General features: G+C 43.9%; 1 protein-coding gene across 1 annotated transcript; it reads left to right on the top strand.

The window, feature by feature from the left end:
- Positions 1 to 336: 336 nt before the first annotated feature.
- LOC310869841 (casein kinase I) lies at positions 337 to 24,631 on the top strand. The gene is made up of 11 exons (XM_083780795.1): positions 337 to 570; positions 5,786 to 5,877; positions 6,590 to 6,700; positions 10,047 to 10,195; positions 12,258 to 12,486; positions 18,166 to 18,336; positions 19,117 to 19,265; positions 20,559 to 20,760; positions 22,211 to 22,350; positions 22,692 to 22,754; positions 23,730 to 24,631. Exons 2-10 carry the CDS (start codon positions 5,802 to 5,804, stop codon positions 22,722 to 22,724), a joined length of 1,260 nt encoding a protein of 419 aa, XP_083636921.1. The 5' UTR covers positions 337 to 570; positions 5,786 to 5,801; the 3' UTR covers positions 22,725 to 22,754; positions 23,730 to 24,631.
- Positions 24,632 to 24,839: the final 208 nt, after the last annotated feature.

A 24,839-nucleotide genomic window follows, 5' to 3' on the forward strand; every position in this document is an offset into this window, starting at 1 on the left:
ATGTCGTAAACTAGAATGTTCAGCACTAACATTCTTTCATGATTCATCGTTATGTAACTTTTGTTTTGGATTTATTTTCTTATAATAAAGAAAACAAGGGGGAGGTCCAAACATTGTATCATCATTTGTTTTCTCCAAAGACCTTATTTTCATTTTATGTCATATAACGTGCATTTTATCTCATTATTTTACATTTTATAAATATTTAATATAAATATTTAATATTAATTAATATTTAATATAAATATTTTTCATTTTATATGTCATATTTTATGTCATCATATAACGTGAATGACATCATCAGTGATGTTGTCATAGTGCGTCGCACGAGAGGGGGAGACAGAGTCGAGCAGAGAAACAGCCTGGCGTTCTGATCGTTACCGGAGGCTCTCTCAGCTCAGAGGACTTTCAACAGGGATAGGGATTGTAAGCCGACGCAAGAGCAAAGAATCGGGGGTATGAGAGCCGCCAGAATCCGCTCCCATCCTTCTCTGCCGGGGTCCAAATCCAACTGACAACTATCGGATCACCACCTCCACCGAACCAGCTCTCGGACAAGCCCAATATCGGGTGAGTAGTGGACCGAGGAGCCGCAGAAACCAAGGGGGAAAGAGGGCCGGATCCGTCCGAACCAAAGGCTCCTATTTACGGGCTATAGGAGAGGGGGAGGGGGCGAGCAGAGATGGCTATCAACAGTAAGCTAACGCTAACCCCGTACAAGAAGGGTGCGGTTGCTAACAATACAGGGCACACATTTGTGCGATACTTTAAAAATTCTTGCCAAAAAAAAATACATTTCGTTCAACATGGCTTTTGAATTGTTTTATAATGCTTCGGGTTGTGTTTCAGCTGTTAGCCTAGCTGTAGCTACTACAGCTGGTACTGTAGCTACAGCTGGTATTGTTACTCAAGTATATATAATATATATAACGCAATACAAAACTCTCTCTGGAGAGAGCTTCTCTAAATTGTGCACATGCATAGTTACACATATTTTACCTTATGTGGTAAAATATAAGGTCAAATAATGTGGCTGCTCTATGCGATTGTTACAATGTTTACCAAAAACTGCTTTGAGTGGCGTTAACTCCTCGTTAAATCTTAGCTTACCAGCTTCGGGGCTGTTTACATTACATGTAGTACAATTTACAAAAAAAACCTGTTGTGATAATTCGTGAAATCTGTGCTGCTTGTCGAACTAAAGTTGGGTTTGTGTGGAGAAAACTTGGATGCTTAAGTTGTGCGAGAGATGCAGTGTTTCTGTTGTTGAGGAATCACCATATCCCTTCGTTTGAGTTTCGGATAGTGACGGTACAGTACAGTACAGCACATTTTGTTACTTCTGTGAGGGTCACTGACACTGGCCGAAGGTACAGTTGTCCTACTTCTGTGTCTCCTGGTAGAGGGGTCACTTCTTACTCTGAGTAAATATTGGTGTAAATACGAAATGCTTCCTAATTACAATGGTTATAGTGGGGTATATATAATACTAGGACCCCCCCCCCCACACACACACACACACACACACACACACACACACCTCCATAACTACCACTATGTCCTGTCCAACAGCCACAGTGTCTTAAACACACTACTGTACTTTATTTGTATGTGTATATATATATATATATATATACACAACCATAGCATTTGATATCATTTAGCCTTGCAGCTAATATCACATTGCTTATACTGTTATATACATACTGCACTCCCAGAATGGTGTGCTTCTCTTTTAACAACGGAGGGCTCTTCTTAGCGGGCTGTGATAATAGTGATACTCTTGTCTACCAAAAGGAATTTCTATGAGATGCAAACGGGGTGCATGCTTAGTTTAGACTATTCATTGGTTGGTGAGGGGTGCATTAAAACGACCGGATTGAGGTTGGTGAGGGGTGCGTTAAAACGACCAGATTGAGGTTGGTGAGGGGTGCATTAAAACGACCGGATTGAGGTTGGTGAGGGGTGCGTTAAAACGACCAGATTAAGGTTGGTGAGGGGTGCATTAAAACGACCGGATTGAGGTTGGTGAGGGGTGCGTTAAAACGACCGGATTAAGGTTTAATAGTGAGGCGTGCGTTAAGGGTTGGGAGAGGGTTAAGGTTAGGTTTAGGTGTGCTGCCCCACGGGAGGTGAGGGTTTGAGATGGGTTGTAGGACTAATGACTAGTCTAACCAATGACTAGTCTAAACTTAAGTACTGCACCGATCATACAAACGGATATATAAATACATACATTAGGGTCGTGTGTAACATAAAATGATGTGTCACCAATTCCACACCAAGCGATGAATCACTGGTGATTAGTGTACGCCATCCTGATTAATGTTGTGCCCTACATCGGGTCCCTGCCTGGCTGCACTCCATGTGAGAGAACCTCTTGGTGTAATGAAACCTAACCCTTTATTAAGCATTATGTCATACTTTAGCTATTGAAAAATAGCAGATCTACAAGCTCGTAGTGCAGCGCTACGAGCTTGTAGGTCTGCTATTTTTGAAAAATCGTGAAAATGCGGAAACAAATCATTGAATATATATATTCATTCAGAGCGAATGTTTTTAACTGTCTCAAATCTTTGCTTCCGAGGGGTTCCTGGAATAACATATTTTCAGATGGGGGGGGGGGGGGGGGGGGGTCGGTGGCCCATTACATATCATTTTTGGGGTCCTTGACATGAAATATGGAGCACCACTGATAAAGAAACATGGGTATTTCAGAAAACAGTCAGCATTTAGAAGACATTTTTTAAATGTATACTATAAGTATACTATACATCTCGTCAGAGATGGTCTCAACTAACTGGCTGGCCTAGTAGTGCCTATAATGTCCTGTCATGTGATCTCTACCTAAAACAGTTGCTGTGGCTTATTGAATCCTGGGCTTGTTTAACAACTTGATGTAAAACAAATAAGTCGCTCTGCTAGAATGCCACCTTTTTGTTGCAGGGCAGGCCATAAACTACCCCCTAGTCTTACTCTTGTTGGTTTTGGTTTAATTTGGATCTTATCAGCGTGGCTCCTTGAAAGGTTTGGCCTGTTGGAAAGTAACCTAAAGTGAAAAGACCTCAAGGCAGCTTATGGAATATGTTTTTCCATGAGATGTAGAATCGCTGTAGGACAGTAGGAGTCCATTGTCCGCTTGGATCCAGACCAGATTGCAGGCAAAACAAGGCCTGCAGAATTGATTAATCTCTCCCATGCCTGAGTTGGTTTGCCCACAAAACTGAGGTCTTCGCCTTGAGAGAATGCTTTGTTTAGCAAACTCTCTCCCAGCCGGCTCAGTCATGAGACTTCTCTTTTCTTGTCCGATCTTTGTTGGAAGTTTATGGTGATATAGAGGAGGCAGTTCTCTATTCAGAAAGCAGCACGGAGGTCAATATAGATGCTAGTGTGTGTATACTCATTCCCACTAGGCCACAAGCCCTGGCCTTGAAACAGGCCGGGTGGCTTAAAGCGAGATTTTTGCATAACCTAACTTCAAGGTAGACAGTTGCAAATTTTATATACAGTGAGTATAATGCAGTGTTTCTTTACAGAGCTTCCCCAAATTGATGGTGAGGAAGCAACGTTCCTCCATAAATTACACCTTTCTCTGAGTGTCATCTGCACTTTGATGAGTGTCTCTCTCTCTCTCTCTCTCTCTCTCTCTCTCTCATTGCCTTTTGCAGTGCCATATAGAACAGAGCATTGCCCTTTGCAGTGCCATATAGAACAGAGCATTGCCTTTGCAGTGCCATATAGAACAGAGCATTGCCCTTTTCAGTGCCATATAGAACAGAGCATTGCCTTTGCAGTGCCATATAGAACAGAGCATTGCCCTTTGCAGTGCCATATAGAACAGAGCATTGCCCTTTTCAGTGCCATATAGAACAGAGCATTGCCTTTGCAGTGCCATATAGAACAGAGCATTGCCTTTGCAGTGCCGTATAGAACAGAGCATTGCCTTTGCAGTGCCATATAGAACATAGCATTGCCTTTGCAGTGCCGTATAGAACAGAACATTGCCCTTTGCAGTGCCATATAGAACATAGCATTGCCTTTGCAGTGCCATATAGAACAGAGCATTGCCCTTTGCAGTGCCATATAGAACAGAGCATTGCCCTTTGCAGTGCCATATAGAACATAGCATTGCCTTTGCAGTGCCATATAGAACAGAGCATTGCCCTTTGCAGTGCCATATAGAACAGAGCATTGCCCTTTGCAGTGCCATATAGAACATAGCATTGCCTTTGCAGTGCCATATAGAACAGAGCATTGCCTTTGCAGTGCCATATAGAACAGAGCATTGCCTTTGCAGTGCCATATAGAACAGAGCATTGCCTTTGCAGTGCCATATAGAACAGAGCATTGCCTTTGCAGTGCCATATAGAACAGAGCATTGCCTTTGCAGTGCCATATAGAACATAGCATTGCCCTTTGTAGTGCCAAATATAGAACATAGCATTGCCTTTGCAGTGCCCTGCACAATGTGGCGTGGCAGAGAGAGAGCTGAATAAATGATGATCATGCTTCCACCACGTCACGTGCAATTCGTCTCAGAAGACCCACCGGCTGCCCTCGTGTGTGCCAAGTCCTACTGCCCATGCTACAGTTGATTCTTCTGGCCCAGTGGTTCCCAAAGTGGGGTCCTTGAGGGAGTTCCAGGGGGTCCCCAGCTAAATGATAGTTTGGAACCAAATGGATCTTACAGGTCTGTAACTCTGAGAGTGTACAAATGGAACCAAACGGACCCGTTAGGGTCAATTGACATTGATTTTACAATCTAAATTGGGGGTCCTAAGAGATAGAAATGCCATTAAATGGGGCGTCCGTAGACTAATGCATGTCAAACTGGGGGGGGGGTCCTTGAAGTTAAACTCTGCTAGAGCCGTAAAAATCTCCTCTTATGGGGGTCCTCCCTGGCATATGTTTTCAAATGGGGGTTCCACATGCTAAATAGTGTCAATTTGGGAATGAAGAAGTTTGGGAACCACAACCACTGTTCTAGCCCCACTCCTCTACTGACTTCCTACTGGAACATCTATTTCCAGCCATCTCTCTGTTCTAACTTCTCTTCCCTCCTTTTGTGGATGTCACTGCAACAACGGCCTCTCTCTGCAACCCTCCCTCCCTCCCTCCGCCCCGCCACCCTAATCATTTATGGCTGGTAACCTGACAGCTGTTTACTTATCCCATTCTGACCTGAGATCAGATTCATACGAGGTTTCCGCCGGACACACACTGGTCTGATGAACCCATTCTGACCTGAGATCAGATTCTAAAAATGTCAGTCGCTCTTCGATTTTTCAAAAATAGCAGACCTACAAGCTCGTATCGCGCCACTCGGTGGCGCGATATGAGCTTGTAGATCTGCTATTTTTAAATAGCTAAAGCATAACATGATGCTGACACCAAAATGGGTGCCCGGTCAGAATGGGTTATCAACTAGGCTAACCGAGTTCATGCTGCACTCGCATGATCCCCACAAGCACACTGTCTTGGTCAATTAATTAGTTTGGGATTGACTCGTCATGTGAGTAACGGTCTGACTGTCCACAACCGATAACGTGGTTATACATGTAAGTTATACTTCGGATGCAGTCGTTACAACCCCGAGGCAGAGGATATTATCTTTGTCAGCTCCGACGGTCTGTCTTTTGTACAGTAGCCTATAGTGTTACTTAGGATTTAGCAGTTAAGAGTAAAAAGAGACTAGACACAGCAGACATGGTAGCCGAGGTGTCATGTGTCCTTTTCTTTGCCTATACTTCTCATAATCCTTCTTTGTGCCGTCCATTGTTCACAGCGTTCAACCTGCAACCATGGAGCTGAGAGTGGGGAACAAGTATCGGCTCGGGAGAAAGATAGGCAGTGGTTCCTTTGGAGACATTTACCTTGGTGAGTGGGGTGCTGGGACGGTGGCAGGGCAGGCCCGCCACTACTGTATGCCTCATTTCCAATTCTCGCCTACTGTACATTCAAGATTTTCCACCTCTGTACACACTGAAATGCACATGTGTGTTAATGTACGAGTCCATTTGGTTACTTTTGTAAACTATCTGTGTTAAAAACCCATTCTGGGCGGGAACCCCTTTTTGGTGTTTTTAAGCATTGTCATACTTTAGCTATTGAAAAATAGTCTGCTATTTTTTTGAAAGATCGTGAAAATGTGGCACAAATTTTGGAATGTATATTCTTTTCAAAGCGAACGTTTTTAACTAAAATGTTTGCTTCTGGGGGTTCCCTGGAAAAACATATTTTCAAATGTGGGTCCGTGGCCAAATATATAATATAAATTTTTGGGGTCCTTGACTGATATAGAAACATAGGTCTTTCAGCAAACTGTCATGACTTAGAAGACATTTGTCTTAAATGGGTTAACACTCATTTTCCAGTGTAGTCTCTGGGTCTCCCCTTTCACACTGAGCAGTTTGTTCACCTGCTTCCCTGGGCCCTCGGCCTCATTTTTCCTTCACATACACCCATTGTCAGGCTCTCTATTTCTGGTCAAATTCTGTGACACTTAACGCGTGTGTGTGTGTGTGTGTGTGTGTGTGTGTGTGTGTGTGTGTGTGCCGGCGGGTGTTTGGGTGTGTCTGTCTGTTCTCAGGTGCCAACATTGCCACAGGTGAGGAAGTAGCCATTAAGCTGGAATGTGTGAAGACCAAGCACCCACAGCTGCACATCGAGAGCAAGTTCTACAAGATGATGCAGGGAGGAGGTCAGTGATGCTGATAATGATGAATTGCATTTTTTATAGCGCTTTTCCAAGTGCTCAAAGCGCTTTACAACGGTTCATACATTCATACATTGGGAGGTGAAGGTTCATACATTCATACATTGCGAGGTGAAGGTTCATTCATTCATTCATTGGGAGGTGAAGGTTCATTCATTCATACATTGGGAGGTGAAGGTTCATTCATTCATACATTGGGAGGTGAAGGTTCATTCATTCATACATTGGGAGGTGAAGGTTCATTCATTCATACATTGGGAGGTGAAGGTTCATTCATTCATACATTGGGAGGTGAAGGTTCATTCATTCATACATTGGTAGGTGAAGGTTCATTCATTCATTCATTGGGAGGTGAAGGTTCATTCATTCATACATTGGGAGGTGAAGGTTCATTCATTCATACATTGGGAGGTGAAGGTTCATTCATTCATACATTGGGAGGTGAAGGTTCATTCATTCATACATTGGGAGGTGAAGGTTCATTCATTCATACATTGGGAGGTGAAGGTTCATACATTCATACATTGGTAGGTGAAGGTTCATTCATTCATACATTGGGAGGTGAAGCGGCGAACAGTCGACGCCAGCGTCCTCACTTCCCACATTCACACACAGACGGTGGCGAGCTCACACCGACCGACTCATTGGAGGCAACGTAGGGTTTAGTGTCTTTGCCCAAGGACACTTCGACATGTGGGACAGGAGGAGGAGCCGGGATTCGAACCGCCGACCCAGGGATCATTGGACGACCTGCTCTACCTCCTGAGCCACAGCCGCCTAAAGACTGATAGACATGTTTTATAAGATGATGCAGGGAGGAGCTCAGTGATACAATTAGGCATTAGGCATTTAGCAGACGCTCTTAACCCATTCTGACCTGAGATCAGATTCTAAAAATGTCAGTCGTTCTTCGATTTTTCAAAAATAGCAGACCTACGAGCTCGTAGCGCGCCACTCGGTGGCGCGCTATGAGCTTGTAGATCTGCTATTTTTCAATAGCTAAAGCATAACATGATGCTAACACCAAAATGGGTTCCCGTTCAGAATGGGTTAATCCAGAGCGATTTAGGGCTGATTCATACTCCTATTTTAGAGCCGAATAAAAGTGGGTTCGGCTCTGTAGAGCCTACAATGTGTCATTGAGTCGGTCGGCTCTTCGGTGCTAATGAAAATTTCTGACGAGCCAAAATCATTTCGGCACTACAGCGCCGAAACAGCGGTAAAATAGGAGTATGAATCGGCCCATACACTAAGCAAGAACAAAAAGCATGGCAAATTGGCAATGCATCACATATATAAAAAGTAATTATCATGAAACATGTGTAAGCTAAGAACGTATCGGTGGAATTTCTATATAATTAAACTATACATATATACTATACTAACTATGCTATACACATGTACTAGGAAGTGCTATGACTACATACAATGCAATTATAGTGCTGTCTACATAACATGCTATAGGGCTGTATCAAATGCTATCTAACTCTACAAAGTGATGCTGATAGACATGTGCCTCTGATGCATTAATACTAATACAGAGCCGTTATTGGATTAACTGCTGGAGTTTTTCACTAACCTATAAAGGATCACCCGGTAGTCAACGTGGCTCCCTTTCGCGATCGTCCACATTAAAATCGCGTGTTCGTTTCTCATCATTTCGAGACGTATTGCCTGATGGAGGGGAAAGGAACTGGTTTGAATAACGTGTTCCTTCCACGCGCTACGTCCAACCAGGGAAACTCCCCCCTGTCAGGTGTAAAGGAGCAACTTGGACACTCAGGCATGAAGGAAGCATGAGTTTAAGTCCGTTGCTCTCCCCAGGTTGGCGGAGGGTGTGTAGAGCCCTACAATTAGATTGACACGGGGGTGAAAATCGTGAGATAAAAAAAAAAAGATAAATGAACCAAATAAAACAAAAGTAGGGTTTAGCGTGTTCAGCCGGGAAAGAGGTCTTTATTAATTAGGTGGAGAAAAGTCTGGTTCCGCAGACACATTGAACTCAAATTGAGTTCAAATTTCTTGTTGCCAGCTATTGCTAATGCAATATACTATAATGAATTGCATTTTTATAGCGCTTTTCCAAGTGCTCAAAGCGCTTTACAAATGGTTCATTCATTCATACATTGGGAGGTGAAGCGGCGAACAGTCGACGCCAGCGTCCTCACTTCCCACATTCACACACCGACGGTGGCGAGCTCAGACCGACCGACTCATTGGAGGCGATGTAGGGTTCAGTGTCTTTGCCCAAGGACACTTTGACATGTAGACAGGAGGAGCCGGGATTCGAACCGCCGACCCAGGGATCATTGGACGACCTGCTCTACCTCCTGAGCCACAGCCGCCTAAACTGTGTGTGTGTATACCGGGTATTTTACACTGGCTGGGGGCGTAGGCAGACCCGACGCGCAGCGGAGGTAGCCTGGTTAATAAACCAGACTAATATCGCACGGATCCGCGGGATATTAGTCTGGGGAGGCTCAGCTTGGATTTCATTTCCAGGGAAACATTTTCTCTTTGACGCAATTGGTCAGAGCTACTGTCAGTCAAAGGTCTCAAGCATTGAACGTCACTGTACCAAAGCCCGCCCATATTGCATACCGTGTCCCTATTGGAGGCCACATTCTCTGGAGTAGGAAATGGGCGTAAAATTGAGCCTCTCCAGACCGAAATCCGTCAGTAGGCAATTTTTTTTTGCCAACGGCTGATTCGGTCTGGTTTATTAACCAGGCTACAGCGGAGGGTCTTCTACCTCCCAGCCAGTGTAAAATACCCGGTAAGCTGGGGCCTCGAGTGGCTTATTGCTTTTCTAAAACGGTTACAAACATATAGCAATATTAACCTAATAAAACTATTAAATTCACAAAAGTAGCTACGCTTTGCGCCACCAGAGCGAGCGAGCCAGAGCCACAACACTTCCTTGTTTTGCTACGCAAGTAGCTTATGTGACGGGAGAATAGCGCTTGATGTATTTACGGGGCTGCCTGGAGCCACACATTCACAGTCCTATGAGCCGGGCGGTGCTTAGACGCCCGCACGGCATGTGTTTGTAAAGCAATCAAGCGCTCCCCTTCCCCAGTTCAGCTACAAGGCTGCAGGATGATACAAAGTGATTGAAGGAGCGGGCTATCGGTGAAATTTACACCGGTCACGTGACGGTAACCAGCCAATCAGCCTGAAGTATTGGGACTACCCGTTTTAGAAAAATAAATTATAAACACACTAACTGTGTTCCTCTCTCTGTGTCCACCAGTGGGTATCCCCTCCATAAAGTGGTTAACTCTGTTCCTCTCTCTGTGTTTACCTGTGTGTGTCTGTGTCTGTCCTCCAGTGGGTATCCCCTCCATAAAGTGGTGTGGTGCTGAGGGCGACTACAACGTGATGGTGATGGAGCTGTTGGGCCCCAGTCTGGAGGACCTGTTCAACTTCTGCTCCCGCAAGTTCAGCCTCAAGACTGTCCTGCTCCTGGCAGACCAGATGGTATGACACACACACACACACACACACACACACACACACACACACACACACACACACACACACACACACACACACACACACACACACGTGTACGCGTGGCCATTATATGAACTTTCAGGAAGTCCCGATTTCCTTAGTGGCTTCACAAAATATCTGTCTGACTGCCCCCCTGGTCGCAATGCGACACATTGTGAGCTTGCATTATTTGTACTTTTACTTAAGTAAAACAACTGAGTACTTTTGTCTACCACTGGGGCACTGCTAGCCACCGGTCACGGTCATGTACACTGGCAGCATATGAAATCACTGTTGTGTGTCTCCTTAACCCATTCTGACCTGAGATCAGATTCATACGAGGTTTCCGCCGGACACACACTGGTCTGATGAAACCATTCTGACCTGAGATCAGATTCAAAAAAATGTCAGTCGTTCTTCAATTTTTCAAAAAATAGCAGACCTACAAGCTCGTATCGCGCCACTCGGTGGCGCGATATGAGCTTGTAGATCTGCTATTTTTCAATAGCTAAAGCATAACATGATGCTGACACCAAAATGGGTGCCCGTTCAGAATGGGTTAATGCATGGCCGTAACATTTAACCGGGACAGTTTGACTTCTGAAGACATAGCATATTTTATTTGATCATGTGGACTTCTGATTGGTCTCGGATCAGGACTCTTGATTCTTGCAAGGATTTATGAAGGACAAAGAATCACATTTATATTTGCCATGTACATGGTGTGCTGGCTGGGTACTACATCTGTACACGTAGACTACATGTTGCACAATTCACAGAGGATTCATTCTTTGAATGCCATTGTACTCTTCATAATGTACTCTTCCACGCACGCACAGCAGCACACTTTGTGCGAAGGCTGCCTTGTAATGCTGGCCATCACTTGCACTGTGATATGTGCTATACATTGAAATATTATATATTTCATGTCTTTTTCGAGCACACCTCATCTTGTAACGCTTAAAACACCAAAAGGGGTTAATAAAAAAGGAGACGTTATACTTTAGCTATTGAAAAATAGCAGATCTACAAGCTACGAGCTTGTAGGTCTGCTATTTTTGAAAAGTTGTGAAAATGTGGTGCAGATATTTGAATATATATGTTTCAGAGTGAACATTTTTAACTAAAATATTTGGGATTTCGGATAAAAGCGATATATATAAATGGACCCTTTTCCAAATGAAGTAGAGTGCAGGGGAATCAACCGTTTCAACAGGAGCGAACGCAGAGCGGGACGAATGCCGTCTGGAGGGAAAAGCAGGTTTCTTTTGTGCTCTGCTGACTGCTCACCTTTTTGGTTTGACGTTAGTGAAAAATCCCCTGGGGAGGCGAGGGGGGGGGGGGGGGTAGGGGGGTTGATAGAACTCGTATATCAATGATATAACATGATGTGTTGTGATATTATAATAATAATAATATAGCAGCAGGTAGCCTACCTGAGTCATTGTTTGCAGTCTTCCCTGTTTTGTTACGATGATGCGCGACGCAGGCTGTCGGGCTGCACACATTAACCCATTCTGACCTGAGATCAGATTCGTGGAAAGGTTTCCACTGGACACACACTGGTCTGATTGACCCATTCTGACCTGAGATCAGATTCTAGAAATGTCAGTCGCTCTTCGATTTTTCAAAAATAGCAGACCTACAAGCTCATATCGCGCCACTCGGTGGCGCGATATGAGCTTGTAGATCTGCTATTTTTCAATAGCTAAAGCATAACATGATGCCGACACCAAAATGGGTGCCCGGTCAGAATGGGTTAACCCATTTTGGGCGGGAACCCCTTTTGGTGTTGGCATTATGTTATGCTTTAGCTATTGAAAAATAGCAGATCTACAAGCTCATCGCAGTTTTCAGAAAACTGTCAGGATGTAGAAGACATTTTTTTTTATCTGATCTCACGTCAAAATGGGTTAAGATGGTTCTATGTAGTGGAAATGCAGCAAGCGCCATAATAAAAAAATAAAAGGTATTTGACTATCCACTCCTGACTTGAGGCTAATTCCATTCTCTCCCTCCCCCTCCCCTCCCTCCCTCCCTCCCTCAGATCAGTCGTATCGAGTACATCCATTCCAAGAACTTCATCCACAGAGACGTGAAGCCGGACAACTTCCTGATGGGGCTGGGCAAGAAGGGCAACCTGGTCTACATCATTGACTTTGGCCTGGCCAAGAAGTACCGCGACGCTCGTACCCACCAGCACATCCCCTACCGGGAGAACAAGAACCTGACGGGCACCGCCCGCTACGCCTCCATCAACACACACCTGGGAATAGGTAAGGCATGCACTACGCCTCCATCAACACACACCTGGGGATAGGTAAGGCATGCACTACGCCTCCATCAACACACACCTGGGAATAGGTAAGGCATGACCTCGGTCACTGTTGGTGTTTTTGGCAGTTTTAGTCATAGTCTCAATGACTCAATCAGTTTTAATTTAGTTTCAGTCACATTTTAGTCACCTGGAATGTCTTAGTGTTATTAGTCTAGTTAGTCTAACGAAAAATGTCTGTCGACTACCTTTTTTCACAGAATAAAGTAGACAAAATCAACACTGGTTATTTGTTACGTGTCACGGCTTTGACCACGTGTTGTACCGACGTTACTGTGTTTCCTCTGGGATTAAGTTGTGACGGCAGTGCCAAGCATTTGATATCATACACATGTTTGCCCTCAAAATATGAAGTCTGGTGTCTTTTGAGATTGAAAGGTGTTGCGGCGTCTCGATGGCCCTGTCTGCCTCCAGGCAGAACACCAATACTGGTGCATAATGACCCAAGGAAGCCTATAGGGACCATATGGCCCGTCTCCTGTTTCTGTAGCGTGAGGCAGCTTGATGTACTGTACACCCCCTGGGCAGTGTTGATTTCGTCGACTAAACCTATTTTTACACAATAATGAATTTCATGCCAAACTGAAATGAACTTGCAGTATATTAGTCCAATGGCTTCATTGAAAACACACATGTCAGTATTGTCTTACTTTGTGATGGCTGGGTAGGTAATTCAATGAATAAAGATGACTAAATCCCTCGCTGGAAATTGGGTTTTCTGTCAGTTTTATAAGGTGTCTGGCCTACCTACCACCTACTTGTGCTTCAAGGGCTGATTCAGCTTGGCCCTAACCCATTCAGGCCTGACGTCGAAATTGAAAAAAGAAAAAAAGTTTTCTAAATCGTGACAATTTTCTGAAAGATTTGAGGCACATTTTAACGATTTTTCAAAAATAGCAGGGCTATGAGCTTGTAGATCTGCTATTTTTCAATAGCTAAATTATAACATAATGTTTAACCCATTCTGAGCGGGCACCCATTTTGGTGTTAGCATCATGTTATGCTTTACCTATTGAAAAATAGCAGATCTACAAGCTCATATCGCGCCACCGAGTGGCGCGATACGAGCTTGTAGGTCTGCTATTTTTGAAAAATCGAAGAGCGACTGACATTTTTAGAATCTGATCTCAGGTCAGAATGGGTTGATCAGACCAGTGTGTGTCCGGCGGAAACCTCGTTATGAATCTGATCTCGGGTCAGAATGGGTTAAAACACCAAAAGGGGTTCCCGGCCCAAAATGGGCTAATTGGTAGGTTATTGCACTTTACATGGGTTGTGATGTGGGCTACCATCTGGTTAGAATCAGAACCTTGGTCCAACATTGGCCCAGACAGGGCTGTCGGCTCCTTCCCTCCTTGTTGCCTCTGCCAGCACCATGTTGAATAATGATAATGGGTGTTTCTATGAGTCATCTGTATAGGCCTGAGGTGTGACGCATAACAGTGACAGGCTTTGGCTGTCATCGTGTATTATTGTAAGAGTAACACGCTCACTACCTCGCTGAGTGTGAATATTTCTTTTTTTTTTTTTCACTTAATTTTTATTGAAGGAAAAAACATACACAACTGACAAGACAATACGGAAAGAAAAAAGACAAAAAGTAAAACGAAAAAAAAGGCTGCATTTCTCATATTACAAAAAAACTTTCAATGAAATCCAATTGCAATATCGCTAGGCTGAGAGAAGAAATTCCACTTTTCCCACTTTTTATAGAATTTATCCTCTTGTAGTCTAAGTATGAATGTTAGTTTTTCCATAGAATACAGTTCCTCAATAATGTCCATCCATTGATCTTTCGTTGGTGGGTCCTGCTGGCACCAGCGTCGTGTGATTGCTTTTTTACTTGCTGCTAAGAGGATCTTGATTAAATATTTATCATGTGTTAGAAACTCTTCAGGGATATTTCCCAACAGTAGAAAAGAAACAGATAGAGGTATCTCAAAACACAGAATGGTCTCCAAGGTGGAATGGATGTCCTGCCAGTATTTCTGAATTTTAGGACAAGACCAGAAAATATGAGCGTGGCCCGCTCCCTTGTGGCCACATTGTCTCCAGCAAGGCTGATCTGTTTTCAGTTGTCTCGATTTAATTTTGGGGGTAATAAAAAATCTCATTAGGTTCTTCCAACAGAATTCTCTCCACATTCTTGAATTGGTGGATGTAATTTGTGTATTGCACATGTTTGCCCATTCTTCTGATGTGATGGTAATCTCCAACTCTTTTTCCCAATTAGTTTTAAGAGTGTGAATATTTCAATGTTGTTTTTTCTTTTTGCTGTACTCGACGCTGCCTGTTCTTCCCATTGGCCCCCACTCTCATTGGCTCCCCACTCCCATTGGCTCCCCACTCCCATTGGCTCCCCACTCCCATTGGCCCCCACTCCCATTGGCTCCCCACTCCCATTGGCTCCCCACTCCCATTGGCCCCCACTCCAACCAACTCCCCTTTTTTCATATGTCGCTGACCAGTGTTTATTTCGTCGACTAAAACTATGACGGAAAATGTTCGTCTACTACCTTTTTTCACCGAGGAGAACTAAATGGAAACTAAATGAAAACTAAGCTATGATGACTAAAACTAAGACTAAATATATTGACAATTTCGTCAACAAATAAAAACCAGAATAAAATGTTAGGAAGGGACTAGTGGACAAGAGATCCAGTATAAGTCATTTTACACTTGGTTGGATGCTGAAAAACAAGCTCACAACGCGTCGCGTTGGGAGCTTGTACCTTGTAGATCGGCTATTTTCAGCAAGTGTAAAAACAGTCATTACGACGGCATCAAGGCCCGCCAAAAATACATGTTAGTCGACTAAATCAACTGTAGATTTAGTTGACTAAAATCCTATGATATTTAGTCGACTACAACTAGACCACTAAGACATTCCAGGTGACTAAAATGTGACTGAAACTAAATGAAAACTATTCAAGAGACTGACTGAAACAAAGAATTGCTGCCAAAAACCAACACTAGTTTGGACATTGCAGATCTTCTCTCAAATCCTTTTGTTTAAATTCCAGTCCTGTCTGATCTTACAGGAGAAGAAGTGAAGGTTGTGCTTATATTATGCAAGGGACAGACCATGCAAAAAAATATCCAGGATGGAAAACAGTCTCTGCTTTCACCCCGTCATCCACAGTTTAATGTACTGGAATTGACGTTCAGCAGAGCATCCTTTACACGGCAGCCATTACAAGCCTCCATTCCTGCTGTACGTAATTACCTAGGAATTGTTATTGTTGTGTTTTGTTTTGGGATCTTTTGATTAGATTTAAAAAGAGCTTGAAAGCTGCTTCTGTGTACTAGCATCCTGCGTCATCATCTAGAGGCCCTATGAATATGGACATATTATTAAACTTATTCATACCATGAATGAATATACTGTATGATTCAGGTAGTCTTCAACTTCGTGTGGCGGGGGAGGGACTCAATCTGCGTGCTAATGGATAAATGTGTCTATCCTGTTTATACTGACCTGATGAAGATCCTGTGATCTTGTTTTAATATGTTTATTAACACATTTTGGGGCAGGAACCCCTTTTGGTGTTTTAAGCATTGTGTTATACTTTAACTATTGAAAAATACCAGATCTACAAGCTCCTAGTGCGGCAACGAGTGCCGCGCTATGAGCTTGTAGATGTGCTATTTTTAGAAAAATCACAAATGTGGCGCAAATCTTTTAATATATTCTTTCAGAACGAATGTTTGTTACTCAAATCTTTGCTTCTGGGAGGTCCCTGGAACAACATCTTTTCAGATGGGGGTCGGCGTCCAATTGCATATATTTTTGGGGGTCCTTGACATAAAAATGTTTGAGAACCACTGACATAGAAACATGGGTTTTTCAGAAAACTGTCAGGATTTAGAAGACAGTTGTAGAATCTGTTCTTAGGTCTAAATGGGTTAAAGTAACTCCTTTTGCCTAAAGAATGGTGGCCCTACCTCCTTCCATGATTGGCTGCTCCCACTGTCGAGGTGCCTGCAAATTGGTATCCTCTGAAATCTTTTGATTAGATCCCATACACTGAGAGAACAGTGTCTGGGATCATCAGTGAGAACAATATGTTCCAGTAATCCTTTTCAGATTTGAGCACGCATATCCTTTTATGAATTCAACAAAGTTAACCAATATTCAAATGAAAATTGAGTAAACTCACTGAGAACCTTTTGAAACTGATGTGACAAAGTACGACAACTGTACCATGATTAAACAGTTAGTCCCTAAGGGAGAAGCGCTTTCTTCCGGTGGCGCGCTCGCTGTCCAGACATATCTCAATAACCCTCCTCCCTACCTCCACTCGCTCCCTGACTTGGTCTCAGGTTCAGGTTTATTTGTCATGTGTATAGATGCAGTATAAACTAGAAAAAGTGCCCTTCTGGGCACAGGTCTCCACCAGGTTATCCACAGATCCGTGCATTTAGAGGTAAAAACACTTTTTGGCCAGTTATAGCGCCACCTTGAGGCTGAGTTGAAATTGTTCATGTGGCATTTCGTCCTCGGCCTAGTGGGAATGTGGGTGCACAATTTCACGGAAATCACGCGATGTGTTCATGATTTGCAGCATTTTGTTTGAAACTGAGCACTCCTGTGAACTTTGGAAGCCAATCTTAACCAATCAGGATGGAGTCTGATAAATCTGAAAGACCCGTTTCGTTGAATGGCTCTAGAGAGACTGTGTACCAATTTGCGTGATGTTTGGACAAAATCTATAGGTGTACTGTGCAAAAACTTGTTTTGCACAAAGCGGCCTCCTGGTGGCGCTATAACAGGCCGTTCTGGAAAGTTTGGGGCAGAGGTTCATGGTTGGCATCCAGGGAGTGTGTGTGCAAAATATGGCATCGACCGGGTTAACGGTGGCCGAGATTAGCTGTTCACGGACGGACGGACGGACACGCGGACGGACGGAGTGCAAAACATACTCTCCCCACATGCCTTCGGCCTGGTGGAGACAATAAAATGAAATTTATTTTGCTCAGAGCACTCTCAGTCTTACATACATAGGACATAAACAAACATCTATAGTGCAAGAAAAAGAAGAAAAGAAAATAGGAAAAAAAGTCCAAGTGAAGTGACAAAACAGTGCAATACAGTTCAAGGTCAGCTGTTCAGCAGCCTGACTGCCTGGGGGTAGAAACTGTTACTGAGACGGGTGGTGCGAGATTTGATGCTCTGGTAGCGTTATTTGGAAGGGAGTGATTTGAACAGGGTATTTGCGGGATGGCTGGTGTCTTCCATGATGATGTGGGCTTTTTTCATACAGTGAGTGGTGTAGATGTTGTGGAGACTGGGTAATTCTGTGCTGCCGATGATTTTAGCTGCTGTTTTAACGGTCCTCTGCAACCTGTTGCAGTCCTGAGCGGTCGTGTTACCGTACCACACTGTGATACAGCCAGTTAAGACACTTTCAATTGTACAGCGATAAAAGTTCACTAGTCCTTTTTGTACTTTCAATTACAAATGACAAATTCTTTAAGGCGCCTCAGAAAGTACAGTCTCTGCTGCGCCTTCTTGAGGATGTACTCGGTGTTAAGTGACCAAGTGAATGTGTCTGTGATGTGTATGCCCATATCTCGTCCTGTCTCTCCTAATGTCTCTCTGTCTGTCTCCCGTCCACAGAGCAGTCCAGGCGTGATGACCTGGAGTCCCTGGGCTACGTCCTCATGTACTTTAACCTTGGCTCTCTGCCCTGGCAAGGCCTCAAGGCTGCCACCAAGAGGCAGAAGTACGAACGCATCAGTGAGAAGAAAATGTCCACCCCCATCGAGGTGCTGTGTAAAGGTTACCCCTGTAAGTTAAATGTCCACCCCCACCGAGGTGCTGTGTAAAGGTTACCCCTGTAAGTTTAACCCATTCTGACCTGAGGTCAGATTCATACGAGGTTTCCGCCGGACACACACTGGTCTGATTAAACCCATTCTGACCTGAGATCAGATTCTAAAAAATGTCAGTCGCTCTTCGATTTTTCAAAAATAGCAGATCTACAAGCTCATATCGCGCCACCGAGTGGCGCGATACGAGCTTGTAGGTCTGCTATTTTTCAATAGCTAAAGCATAACATGATGCCAACACCAAAATGGGTGCCCGGTCAGAATGGGTTAATGTCCACCCCCATCGAGATGCTGTGTAAAGGTTACCCCTGTAAGTTTGTTTTTGATATCTCCTCCATTGCCTCAGACATTTTGACAGGTCAGCCGAGAGGGATTATCCTATCAGGCAATTGTCCCGTTAAAAAGGAAAAAAGGAAACATTGCATTCCAGATGTCCTTCTGATGTATTTTGAACGGCTGTCAGTCCTGACCCTCAGAAAGTCTTATTTAAGGAGACGAGGATTATGATTAGCTAGTCAGTCAGGTTATCCATATTTATATTCTGTCTTTCAGCACCAGGGAGGTGACGGTATATCTCTTCTTGACACGGCTGTACTGTGCCGTGCATGTTTGAAGCACCGTTTACGTAACTTTTATTGTTCTTAAGTGTGGTCGCTAACATAATTATATTGTTATCGTGCTCGGTGTGAATGGCGCTTTATTCTGTGGTTTTGTGTTTCTGCTCCTCTCCCACGCATAGCCGAGTTCTCCACGTACCTGAACTTCTGCCGTTCGCTACGCTTCGACGACAAGCCGGACTATTCGTACCTCCGTCAGCTGTTCAGGAACCTGTTCCACCGGCAGGGCTTCTCCTACGACTACGTCTTCGACTGGAACATGCTCAAGTTTGTGAGTTCTGTTATTTACTCTTCTGACTGAAACTCGAAAATTGTGTGTGGAGTTTGCATGTTCTCCCCGTGTCCCCTAGGGTAGGTACCCTCACAAAAACATGCAGTAATCCTGGACTCTAAACTGCCTCCCCCTGGCCAGCCGGGGCGCCTTGATGGAGGGGAAAGGAACTGGTTGGAATAACGTGTTCCTTCCACGCGCTACGTCCAACCAGGGAAACTCCCCCCTGTCAGGTGTAAAGAATCAACTTGGACACTCAGGCATGAAGGAAGCATGAGTTAAGTCCGTTGCGACTAGAGGGCCATTCTATTTCCATACTCACTCCAGAGGGGACCCATTGCATGCATGTCGTAGCAAAAATAGCTATATTGAAATCCTGATGAGTCATTTTAACTAAATACAATTATATTGGACATAAAAAAAGATAATAACATTATTTGTAATACTACTCAGCAAGCTACTAATTTAGACTAAGTAATTCAAGCGGGTCATGTTTGCATGTTTGGAATTGTAACAGCTGAAATCAATAACATTATTAGTATTCCGAGGGCCACATTAAGTGAATGTGGGGGCCGCATGTCGCCCGCGGGCCGCCAGTTGCCCATGTATGACATAACCCATTCTGACCTGAGATCAGATTCATACGAGTTTTCCACTGGACACACACTGGTCTGATTAACCCATTCTGACCTGAGATCAGATTAAAAAAATGTCAGTCGTTCTTCGATTTTTCAAAAAATAGCAGACCTACAAGCTCGTATCGCGCCACTCGGTGGCGCGATATGAGCTTGTAGATCTGCTATTTTTCAATAGCTAAAGCATAACACCAAAATGGGTGCCCGGTCAGAATGGGATAAACATACTGTGATACAGCAGGTACCAGCAAAACGTGGGTTTGTGTCTGTCCTATGAAATTGAATAGAGCACCGAAGTCCTGATGTAACTCGCTCATCCCTTCGATTCCCCTGGTTCGCGGAAGTAATTTCTCTATGGAGAATAACATGGTGTCATCTTAAAATCGTTTCATATAACTACGAGCTTGTAAGGTCTGCTATTTTTGAAGAATCGTAAAAAGTGACATGAAAGTGTTTGAGAACGACTGACGTTTATTTAGAAGACATTTGCAGAATCGTTCCCAGGTCAAAATGGGTTAATTTCAATGCATGTTGTTTTTTTTTAACCCTCTGCTGTCTGGGCATTTTGTTTTAAAAACACAAAATCCTTTTCCTTCAGGGCTGATTCAAGGCCGATTCCAGAGGTTTTACTACTCCGTACTTGGTTGTTTTAAACTAGGGTGCCAGTCGAACGGCCGAGGACGGCGAGCGGGAACCCAGGAGGACGGGCGACGAGGAGCGCGTGGCCGGCGTTCCCACCAGAGGGTCTGCAGGGCGGGGGGTTCTGCCCCCCGGGCCCGTCCCGCCCACCGCCGCCAACAGGGTCCGGAACGGAGCGGAGCAGGCCGTCTCTAACCCCGCCTCCAGAGTCCAGCAGTCTGGTGAGTGTCCCCCGCTAAATGTGTCCCCCCGTTAACCCATTCTGACCTGAGATCAGATTCATACGAGGTTTCCGCCGGACACACACTGGTCCTGATGAACCCATTCTGACCTGAGATCAGATTCTAAAAATGTCAGTCGTTCTTCGATTTTTTTCAAAAATAGCAGACCTACAAGCTCGTATCGCGCCACTCGGTGGCGCGATATGAGCTTGTAGATCTGCTATTTTTCAATAGCTAAAGCATAACATGATGCTGACACCAAAATGGGTGCCCGGTCAGAATGGGTTAAATGCCTCCAGACATTTAGAAGAAGTGGTTCTCAAACACCCCCCCCCCCCCCAATTGAGATTTATTTGGTCGCGGACCCCCATTTTATTTGTTTTACTTTGTTTGTATTTCAGTTTGGGCAACCTCACAGAATTATAACTCTATGGGCTGTATTTTGCATGTCTTAAGTACCAGGTCTTAGTACCTAACTTGAGTAAACTAAATGCCATTTGGCTATTCTGAGTGTCCAAAGAGCATTGATCACGCCTCCAGGTCTTTAGTTTACTCAAGTTAGGTAATAAGACCTGGTACTTAAGACACGCAAAATATAACTCTTACAGAATTATTTCTTACAACTGCTTTTTTTTTCACAACTTTTTCAACACACTTTCATAGAATATATATAAAAAGTAGGAATAAAAAAAACAACCTAATTTCTTTATTGGCACACACCAAAAAGGAACGCTTACGCGTTTGGGCTATGAAGCCTCCATCAGAGCAGCCTTCATGCTCTGATGACGTTGCATAGCCCAAACGCGCATGCACTGTACGTCATAACGTCATTATCACCTAGCCCGTTACCCGTTTATCTGAATCCTGGTCCTACGACACAATTATTTTCTTGTGCTCCGATCCCCGTTTTCCCCCAGAGAATGTATTTCTTGTGTTTCAGACTCAGATTGTTTTATAAGTCAACATCCTGATTTATCTAGAATTTGTGGACAGACACTACGTACAGTAGTAAATGACCCAATTACGTGGCTGGTCTGAATAGAATCTTTGTACACCACCTGAATCACTGCACCGGAGTGCCCTTTAACCCATTCTGACCGGGCACCCATTTTGGTGTCAGCATCATGTTATGCTTTAGCTATTGAAAAATAGCAGATCTACAAGCTCATATCGCGCCACCGAGTGGCGCGATATGAGCTTGTAGGTCTGCTATTTTTGAAAAATCGAAGAGCCACTGACATTTTTAGAATCTGATCTCAGGTCAGAATGGGTTCATCAGACCAGTGTGTGTCCAGTGGAAACCTCGTATGAATCTGATCTCAGGTCAGAATGGGTTAAATACACACCCAGTGCTGTCAAATCTAAAGCCCGCCACCAAGTGTTCAAAAATAGTATGCCAACCTAACAAATAATAAGTCACCGTCCTAATGGCGCCTACACCACCTTCCAGGGAACACATCGCCCCGTGCAATATCTCGTGCCGAGAGGGAGAGAAAGGTGAGCATGCGTCTCCATCGAGGAGCTCCGGCCAACGTCTCGTCCTCTGACCTCACAGGCCGCCACGACCAATCCCGGATCTCCACGTCGCAGGTAAGGAAACAGTTTACAAAATGTCTTAACCCATTCTTGACCTGAGATCAGATTCTAAAAATGTTCTTCTACATCCTGACAGTTTTCTGAAAAAGCTATGTTTCTATTTCAGTGGTTCTTAGATTTTTCAAAAAATAGCAGACCTACAAGCTCGTAGCGCGCCACTCGGTGGAGCGCTATGAGCTTGTAGATCTGCTATTTTTCAATAGCTAAAGCATAACGTAATGCTAACGCCAAAAGGGGTTCCCGCCCAAAATGGGTTAATGCTTGCCTCGACTTGAACTAATATCATGAATATCAATGCCAACTTAATAAGAGTTGTCGAATTTCCATTTTTGCAGGTTAGCATGCCATATGAGCACATGGGAAAGTGAAATCCTCTTCATTTACATTGAGACTGACAGGTGAGACCCACTTCTACTCATTCATACACTGTGCTACTTTGTCACATTATTACACATTTACATTTGTGTAATAACGTGTATGCAATTTGCTGTATGTTAACGGTACGTTCAAACCTGAAGATACATATTTGTTTCCAGTCGCTTCAATCGCTTCACTTTGGTCGCTGGTCAGCGTTGATTTTTTTTTCTTTTTACTCTCCTCGCACGCCGATTGGCTGTAGACACCGCAATTTAACATCCCGAGAGGCAAGGACGGAGTTCTCTGTTCAATCAATTAGTAGCGCTCAGTACGGAGATTGATAAAAGGACGGAGATTTATTGATCGCATCGCTCCACAGGCTGGGAGCGTCTGTTGCGCAACATTCCATGTTATTTTCCCGGTGGGATGTCATCGAAAATGTTCCCCCCCATTTTAGTCGATGAGACTACGGGCTGTATTTTGCGTGTCTTAAGTACCAGGTCTTATTCCATAACTTGAGTAAACTAAAGACCTGGAGGCGTGATCAATGCCATTTGGCTATTCTGAGTTAGCCAAAGAGCATTGATCACGCCTCCAGGTCTTTAGTTTACTCGAGTTAGGGAATAAGACCTGGTACTTAAGACACGCAAAATACAGCCCCGAAAATCTTAAAACGTGAATAACTTTATTTTTTACATTCTTTTTCATTACATTACATGTAAAAACGTGAATAACTCTTGATCTAAATCGTAACGTCCAATTCTAAGCAGAGATTAGGGTGTGAAGGTCGTTCTAAACAGAGATTAGGGTGTGAAGGTCGTTCTAAACAGAGATTAGGGTGTGAAGGTCGCTCAGTTGGATTCTTCCAGCCGGGGGCGAAGACACCAGCCGGCAGTTCACGCCGCGCAACTTCTCGTCTTTGCATTGACTTTTTTTTGTAACTATTCAGGTCTGAACGTAGCTTTACACAACTTAAAATGAGCCACGACTTAGTATCCCAATTGTCTTCTTTGCAGGGCTGCAGGGGATATCCATCACTCCTGTTTGGTTGGTTTTCTTTAGTTTTTTTTTTTTTTTTTACTTTTGTTTTATGAAGATATTGCCAATGGGACAAAGACGATCTTTTTAGGAATGGACTGCAGATTAAAAAAAAAAAGAAAGAAAGAAAAAACACAGATCATTGGAAGTACTGTATATTGCTGGTGTTACTACCAGCACAATACACAAAGATAAAGAATGATACATCCTCTTCTCTCTCCTCCATCCCATGGCCCCGTGGTAGCTCATAACCACCTACTCTCTTCTATTCCCCTCACCTGTCAAATGTGAAGAAGCATTTGCATCAAGAAGCCAGCATTGACTAATAGTGGGGGAACAAGCACGTACGGTTCATGGACACAAGGGTCAATTTCCACTTTGATGCAGGCTGAATAAAGATTTAGCGTTGTTTGTTTACACTGCAGAAATTGCAAAATGTTCTCATTCTGTATTCTGTCACTGGTTAGCTTTGTCAGAGTATTGAGGAGGGGGGGGCTAGTTGGCGTGTTTTCCACTCCCGTTTGGTGAATACACCCCCGTTCATTGAAAGGGCCCTTTTACAGGTTCCCCCTCCCTTTTGGTGAATACACCCTGTTCATTGAAAGGGCGCTTTTTAGTTGTTTTGAGGATTATGTTTCATACGGTTTTTAATAATAATAAGGAAAAGTACAGCTAAATCATACAGGGTGGAGAGAGGTGCAGGTGAAAGATAGATCAGGAAAGAAAAGAAACGTTTGAAAAGAAAGGATTAGCAAGTCATTGTTTTAGCTGTTAAACTGGTGATGTATTTGAAGTAAACATTGGGCACACTTTGCCCCGTGCTTTACGTCTCGTGAGCCTTTGAGGCCGAGACCATTAACCCATTCTGAACGGGCACCCATTTTGGTGTTAGCATCATGTTATGCTTTATCTATTGAAAAATAGCAGATCTACAAGCTCATATCGCGCCACCGAGTGGCGCGATACGAGCTTGTAGGTCTGCTATTTTTGAAAAAAATCGAAGAACGACTGACATTTTTAGAATCTGATCTCAGGTCAGAATGGGTTCGTCAGGACCAGTGTGTGTCCGGCGGAAACCTTGTTATGAA

Source organism: Protomyctophum parallelum (assembly GCF_964188405.1).
Source record: "Protomyctophum parallelum genome assembly, chromosome: 13".
Classification (NCBI taxonomy): domain Eukaryota; kingdom Metazoa; phylum Chordata; class Actinopteri; order Myctophiformes; family Myctophidae; genus Protomyctophum; species Protomyctophum parallelum.

Bases quoted from the DNA above. Each gene is read 5' to 3' on its own strand.
- LOC310869841 (XM_083780795.1), top strand. From the start codon at position 5,802: ATGGAGCTGAGAGTGGGGAACAAGTATCGGCTCGGGAGAAAGATAGGC. The intron at 6,701-10,046 runs GTCAGTGATGCT...TCTGTCCTCCAG, and splicing joins CAAGATGATGCAGGGAGGAG to TGGGTATCCCCTCCATAAAG. The intron at 19,266-20,558 runs GTGAGTTCTGTT...GTTTTAAACTAG, and splicing joins ACTGGAACATGCTCAAGTTT to GGTGCCAGTCGAACGGCCGA.